The following is an 8,326-nucleotide window of genomic DNA, read 5'->3' as shown; positions in this document are numbered from 1 at the left end:
GTGGTCACACGGCATTGTACCTTATCTGTCACCAGACATTGCACCTGGTGCTGTTAGGCTGAAATTAAGGTATTTTTGGTTTGTTTTTGCTTGGAAAAAAAAAAAAAAGAAATTAATGAGGGACACAGAAAAGCAATCAATCTAACTAGTCAAAATTCCATTTTTTTAAAACAAATAAACCACTCATTTGATTCAGAAAAAGGAAAGGCAAATATACAAAAAAACAGGTGATGACACAGAGTCAGAAAACGTTTTTTAAATCATAAGATGACTTTGTTGACCTCTACACTAGATGAATTAGGCAATATCCTAGGAAAATACAGATTACCAACACTGACATCATTCAAGTTAGAAAGCTTCAAACAGACCAATGACCATAAAAGAAACAAAATTCCTAAGGGACTATCCCACTAGAAAAGCACTTGACCAGAATGGTTTCACAGTGAGTTCTACCAAATCTTCCAAAACCACAGAGTACTAATGCTATATAAACTATTCCAGAGCATTGAAAAGGAAAGAAATATTACTATATCTTCTTATGAAGCAAGTATAATACAAATACCTAAACCAGATAAAGACAGTACAAAGCAAACTATGGGCCAATTATTCATGAAAATCAATAAATTCTAAACAAAATACTAACAAACAGATTCCAAAACCACATTAAGAAAATAATACACCATGACCAAGTGAAATTCATTAAAATGAAAGACTTTTTGAATGCTAAGAAATTTATTAATATCATATACTAGTATTAATAAATCAGAAAAACTTTGACAAAATTCACCACCCATTCATGGTAAACTTCCAAGAGTATAATGTACCTTCTAAATATGGTAAAATAAATATTTACTCTAAAACATTATCTTAATTAATGGAAAAACAAAAGGGACCTTACCCCTAGAACAAGGTAAGAATGCCCACTATTTCTGCTACTACTTATCACTGCACTAGAGGTATTAGCCAATGCAATTAGACAAACAAAAACAATCAGAGGCATAAGAATTGGTAAACAAATAAAGCTATCATAATTTACAGATGACACAGTATTATGCCTGGAAAACTCCAAAAAAGCAATAATAAAACTTAAAAAGTAAAAAAAATTCAGTCAATAGCAAGTTATAAAATTAAGATACAAAATCAGTAGCTTTCATATACAGAAACTATAAAGTCATAATGGTATAGAAAAATCTCATTTAAATAAAGAATTAAATATTTAGGGGAAACAACAAAAATATGTTATAAGGAAAACTTGTACAAGGAAAATTTTTAAACATCCTGACAAACACTTAAGTAGATTTTTTAAAACATCCTGACAAACACTAAAGTAGACTTAAATGAAAAGACATCCCCTTGTTTTTGGATAAGACGATTTAACAAAACAGAGATGTTAGTTCTCTCCAAGTGAACTTATAAATTCAAGGCAATGCCAATAAAAATACCAACAAGATAATTTTGTGGAGTTGGACAATAGGAAAGTGCATATACAAAAGGGCAAGAATATCTAGGGAAACACTGAAAAAGAAAAACCGTGAGGGGGAAACCAGTTCACATAGACATTAAAACTTATTATAAAGCTTCTTATAATTTAAACATTGTGGCAAAAAAAATAAAGTTCAGAATTAGGCTAAAAACACATAAAACTCAGTATATGACAAAGGTGGTATCTCAAAAGGAGATGAACTTGGGGTAAAGATGTACTTTTAAAATAAATGATCTGGATCAATGTGGGGAAAATACACAAAAATCAATTCTAGGTGAACTGTAGATCTAAATGTACATATTGAAACAATAGGACTTGTAGAAAAAAAATGTAGAATATCTTCTTGCCTTCGGGGTAGGCAATTACTCAGGAACAGAACAGCACTGTCCATAAAGATTAGATGACATTAAAATTAATTCATTTCATAAAAAAATACAAGTTAAAACATTGAAGAGACAAGCCACAAAGTTGGAGAAAATATTTGTAAAATATATCCAACCACAGGGCTCACATCTGGAATACATAATAAGAAAAAGGCAGGTAATTCAATAAAATAGCTTCTTGGAAAGCAAATTTGCACAACCACTTTGGAAAATTGGCATCATCTATGAAAAGTGAACATATGCATCCCATATGACCAGCAATTTCAATACAGGGTACACACCCAAGAGAAATACATACACTGTGCACTATCAGAAATATTAAAATATGCTCATCGCAGCATTATTCATAATAGTCCCAAGCTGAAAAGTCAAAATGTCTGCCCATCAACACAAAGTGCTTAAACAAATTGTGGGATATTCAAAACGAGGGAATACAATAAAATGTACTAGCTAGAGATACTCAAAACGATATGCATCAATTTCACAAAAACATTAGGGAAAATTAAGACAGATACAAAAGAACATATACTGTATGGTTCCATTTGTATGGGGTAAGAAACAAAAACCCCAAGCCATATTGTCAGTCAGAATATTGGTCACCTACGGAGAGTAGGGAAGGGTTTGTCAGTTGAAAGAGGCAAGAAGGGGTATCAGGAATGCTGGTAGTACTTTTTCTTGCCTGATTATATGGATGTGTTCATATATTAAGGATACGTGAGTATATGGATACGTGATAATTTAGCTGTTGTACATGTACAAATTAAGTATTTTTCTGCATTTTAGTAAAATCTGTTTTAAATGTTACCACACATACACAAAGTATCATTATACACTTTAGAAATGACTTTGGCATTACACTAATAAACAGAACATGCACAGACTTTACAGCCCAGCAATTTCACACTCCTGGAATAACTCACCAATACTCCAGAAGACCTGTGACAAAATTTCTTAAAGCAGCATTGCTCATAATGAGAAAAGTGAAAACAGTCCAGTAACTAACTGCACATCAGCAGAATAGGTAAATAACTTGTGGTATACTAACAGAATCATAATCTGAAAATGAATATGAAACTAGGGCTATTGTCATTAATGTGACTCTCAAACCACCACTACCCCTACTAATCTGACCACCATTATATGTAACTTAAATTCTGCAATGGCCTGTTTATACCTTGTCCCTCTATTTAGCCTATCAACCCAGAAGCCACTGTGATCCTTTTAACTGGACACTTGCCACTCCTCTGTTCAAAGCCCTCCATATTGAGAATGAAGGCAAAGTCCTTCCAGTTAATCCTACAGGATGTCCCCATGATCAGGACCCTGATCTAGCTCTGACCTCATCATCTTCAACTCACAAGTTTGATCCACTCCACGCACACTGGCCCCTTATCCCAAGCACAAAATTTTTTCACGGCCTTTGAACTGCTGTTGAGGGTGCTCCTCCCCATATCACAATACAGCCCACACTTATAGCTCATTTACATCTCTGAGCAAATGTCACCTTACACAAAAGGCTTTCCCTACACACCCCACAGCTCCACTGAATCCCACATTCTCATCATCACATGCTTAATTTTTCCTCCATGCACTGACCACCATCAGAGATAATATATATTTACTCATTTATCAGGTGCCTCGACCCCAAGTAGAATGTAAGCAACCTGAAGGCGAATATCTTGATTCACTATAGACCAGGGGCATAGAACAAGACCTGACAGGAATATACACTTTGGAATCAGACACCAGGGTTTAAAGACAAGCACTCCTACCTGCTAACAGGTTGGCTTCAGACAAGTCACCTAAACTTCCTTGCCTCAAATTCTCCACGTGCAAAAGAATATTGATGGCACCTGCTTCTCAGCACTTTTTTTTTTTTTTAAATATGTCAGTAGTGGAACGATCCACCCTTTTTACTTGCAAAGTGTGAACAGAAAGGTACTATATTTCTCTAGGACACTTACAAAGAGTTTTCTTCACCTTAAGAAGAAACTGAATAAAGTAAATGTCCACTTAGCACTTCTGTGAAAACAAATACAGTTCTTCAATACAAGAAGAAAGGAAAATAGATGTTTAAGTAGATCAAAGATATGAAATGCAATTTTAAAATTTGGCTTGAAGAATTTAAAAATCCATATCCAACAGTTAAAAGCTTAAGCAGATTATACCCATATGTGTAGCCGTTACAAAAACTCACTTGTGGACCACACACAGTCTCTGTCACAGGTGAATTCAGGGTTAGACAGCATCTAGCTGGATGAGGCAGAACCCTCCCTCTGCCAATAAGAAAACTAATAGAAAAAAAAAAAATGAATATCCAAAGCAGCTTAAACCAATAATCAGTTTTATTTTTCCATGTAATAGGAAGTCTGGAAGTGACTTCAGGGATAGTATAGATACCTAAAGAAGCCCCTGGGGAGGCCAGAATCTTTTGTGAATTTTCTGCAGGATCCTTCTTAGCCTGTGCCTTGCATCCTCATGGTCATAAGATGGATCTTTTAGCACAAGGTACTGGATCTCCTTGCTCGGTGAGAAGTGGAAGGAAGAACAAAAATAAAAAAACAAGTGGAGAAGAATCCAGGTAAGAATGGCCCTTTTTTCAGGAGTCTTCTCAAAGCCCATATATTAACATTTGCTTATTTGATAACGGACAGGCTGTGGAACATGGACTGTATGAATTGTAAGGAAACTTGTAAGAGATTTTAAAAATAGTACACCTTACTAATCTGACAAAAATTGAGTTTTCTTGATATGGAAGATGAGACACTAGGGAAGCAACTAGAAGTATATGCCACTGTTAACTGGAACATCCCAAGGACTCATCTGATGAAGACATCATAGTCTGATCACAATGCATTTCATTTAGATACTCAAACAAACAGGCACTAAAAATACCCACTGTGCCCTAACCGGTTTGGCTCAGTAGATAGAGCAACAGCCTGCGGACTCAAGGGTCCCAGGTTCGATTCTGGTCAAGGGCATGTACCTTGGTTGCAGGCACATCCCCAGTGGGGAGTGTGCAAGAGGCAGCTGATCGATGTTTCTCTCTCATCAATGTTTCTAACTCTCTATCCCTCTCCCTTCCTATCTGTAAAAAATCAATAATATATTAAAAAAAAAATACCCACGGCTCACAGTAACTAAGATTCTACAGAGTCTATTGGTCAAGTAAATCATCCAAAAGGAAGTTAACACATTCTTAAGAGTGAAATTATAATTAAAATACTACACCAGGGGTGGGCAAACTTTTTGACTCGAGGGCCACAATGGGTTCTTAAACTGGACCGGAGGGCCGGAACAAAAGCATGGATGGAGTGTTTGTGTGAACTAATATAAATTCAAAGTGAACATCATTACATAAAAGGGTACGGTCTTTTTTTTTAGTTTTATTCATTTTAAACGGGCCGAATCCGGCCTGCGGGCCGTAGTTTGCCCACGGCTGCACTACACACAAACATATTGTGATGTGTTTAAGGGTAATTTAGAGCATAACCTTAAAGACTAAAAATTTATATGAGCTAGTGTCTATTTTCATGATGAAATACATCAAATGCAATTTCACACTCACTAGAAAATTCCTTAGAGGTGTGAATGAATTTTCATAAGCAACATGAGGGGTCTGTGGCTGAAATCATTTCCACATAGGGATTGCCGGCAGTGTGGGTTCTTGCATTTCTTGAAAGAATTCATTACATTGGTTATATTTTTGAAGTGTTAAACAGAAATTCGCCTACCATGAGTACTAGTACTCAAGTTTCATAAAAATCGAGGAGCTGTTCTAGGACAAGGTTTCTCAACCTTGACAATATTAACATTTTGGGGCACACAGATCTTTGTTCTGGGGAGCTCCTCTGCATTGTAGTCTATTTAGCAATATCCTTGATGTCTTCCAACTATATGAAGGTAATGCCTTCCCCAGTTTTAACCAAAAATGTCGCCAGAAATTGCCAAATGTCTCCTGGGGAGCATATTCACTCCCTGGCAATAACCACTGCTCTGCAACAGGAATTGGCAAATTTTTTTCTGTAAAGGGCCAGACAATGAGTATTTTAGTCTTTGTGGGCCACACAGTCTCTGTCACATATTTTCCTTCTTAAAAATGTAAACTATTCTTAGCTTGAGAACCGTACATAGACAGCTGGCTGTAGTTTCCTGACCCATTACCGACTTTTCCATGTTTCCCTAGTGTGCTTACTTTACTTGTAGGCTCAGAAGGTGCCAGGTGGTACAACAGTAATTTTAACATTAAGTACCAGGCTAGGGTTTCTCTTCCTAAGCTGTCACATTTGTTAAGACTTAAATGTACACTGATGGCTTTTCCACACCACAGAGACACATTTTCTCCCCCAGCATTAATTCTCAGAGATGAGAAAAAAACTTGTCTTTTCAGTCATTACACAAACTGTTTCTCTTTCAAGTTACATGTATTCCCTTGTGCTCAGTAAGATGAATTAATAAAGGCTTTCCTGCCTTCCTGAAACTTAAAAGGTTTCCTTCCAGTCTGAGCTCTTGTGTTTCTTAAAGAAGGTGTTATCATTGGAGCCTTTTCCACACTGATGACGACACTATGAGTTTTTCTCCCCGGTGAGTTTTAACATGACTCCGAAGAGATGAATGATCACTGAAGGCTTTTCCACAAGCCAAGCATTCATAGGGCTTCTCCCCAGTGTGTATTCTCCTGTGAACATTAAGGTTTGAGCCTATGCTGAAGGCTTTCCCACAGTGATCACACTCATAAGGCTTCTCTCCTGTGTGACTTCTCATGTGTGTCTTAAGAGTTGACTGGTTTCTGAAGGTTTTCCCACACTGCCTACATTCAACACGTTTCTTTACAAGATGAATGCTCATGTGTCTCCTCCGGGATAAATAATCACCAAAGACTTTCCCACAGGCAGCACATTCATAGCGTCTCTCTTGAGTGTGTATTTTCCTGTGTGCTGTTAGGTTTGAGCTGGCGCTGAAGGCTTTTCCACACAGATCACACCCGTATGGTTTCTCTCCAGTGTGAGAATTCATGTGTGTCTTAAGGATGGACTGGTTTCTGAATGTTTTCCCACACTGACGACATTCAACGGGTTTCTTTACAATATGAATTCGCATGTGTTTTCTCCGTGATAAGAGATCACCAAAGGATTTCCCGCATTCTTTACATTCATATGTTTTCTCTACCATGTGGTTCTTCTTGTGCAAATTATAGTTAGACTTCCATCGAAAGGCTTTTCCACACTGTGTGCACTCATAGGGTTTCTCTCCAGTGTGATTCCTGACATGCTCTTTGAGATGTGACGGATGCTGGAAAGCTTTCCCACAGTCTTGACATTCATAGGGTCTCTCTCCAGTGTGTGTTCTTTTGTGTGCAATGAGGTGGCAGCTCCTGCCATATGCCTTCCCACATTCATCACACTTGTAAGGTCTCTCCCCAGTGTGAACTCTCATGTGTATCTTTAGGGAGGAGAGGGTTCGGAATGCATTTCCACATTGACTGCAATCAAAGGGCTTCTCTGTGAGGTGAGTTCTTGCGTGACTCCTAAGGGCTGAGGGATCATTGAAAGCTTTCCCACAGACATTGCATTCATAGGGTTTCTCCCCAGTGTGTATTCTCCTGTGCCGTGTAAGAGAAGCACTTGTGGTGAAGGCTTTTTGACACTGATGGCATTCATGCATTTTTCTCCCATTGTAAATGCTCACATGTTGCGTTAGATGTGGTCTGTTTTTGAAAACCACCCCATAGTCCCGGCGGTGATAGGGCCTCCTGCCAGTGTGTCTTCCCATTTGCTGAGTAAGATGAGCACCCATACTGAAGACTTCAAACAGGTGAGCATATTCAGTGGATTTCTCTCCAAGATGAGTTCTTTCCTGTTGATTTAAAGATGAGTGCTGACTAAGGCATTTCCAATATTCATTTCATTCCTCAGAATTATCCCCACATAAACTGACATAAATTAAAGCACATAATTATGACTATAGATGCCATCATTATGACTACAGATGTAAAAATACTAGTCCTGCCCCTGTGGGCTCTATCAAGTAGAACAGGTGAATGTTATGTATGCCCGAAGGTACCATGTGTGTAACCACAACAAAGCTTTTTACAAAATAGACTTTGTTAACTGTTTAAATCTGAATTGAACTCCAACACTCAATTACCTAAGACATAGCTATAGAAATTTTTACTCATCAGAACTCTAAGTGGAAAGTTTGGGGTTAGTAATTGGTAATATTAGTGTCTCTAACACTGCTTCCTCTTGGGGAATGCCACCTGCCTAGTTCTTGAGCTCCTTTTCTAACTTAAGCTGCCCCACTTATCTCCTAATATGGAAGATCCAGAATTATCCCCCCCAAAATCTTACCATTGTCACACCACTAGGTGTTTCATCCCCAAAAATATCTTCCATGAGAATAGACCACTTGGTTTTAGAAGGAATCTCCCAATCTGAAACAAATTGGAAAAAGATAAATT

The 8,326-nt window shown here is 37.6% G+C and overlaps 1 protein-coding gene across 1 annotated transcript; it reads right to left on the bottom strand.

Moving 5' to 3' along the window:
• Window positions 1-4,193: 4,193 nt before the first annotated feature.
• On the bottom strand, window positions 4,194-7,590 carry ZNF317 (zinc finger protein 317). The gene has a single exon (XM_081091567.1). The coding sequence runs from the start codon at window positions 7,528-7,530 to the stop codon at window positions 6,400-6,402; it is 1,131 nt and encodes a 376-aa protein (XP_080947693.1). The 5' UTR covers window positions 7,531-7,590; the 3' UTR covers window positions 4,194-6,399.
• Between the last annotated feature and the right edge of the window lie 736 nt (window positions 7,591-8,326).

This window comes from Myotis nattereri (genome assembly GCF_964212035.1).
Source record: "Myotis nattereri genome assembly, chromosome: 5".
Taxonomy (NCBI): Eukaryota; Metazoa; Chordata; class Mammalia; order Chiroptera; family Vespertilionidae; genus Myotis; species Myotis nattereri.
This window is presented reverse-complemented; position numbering and strand designations above follow the sequence as displayed.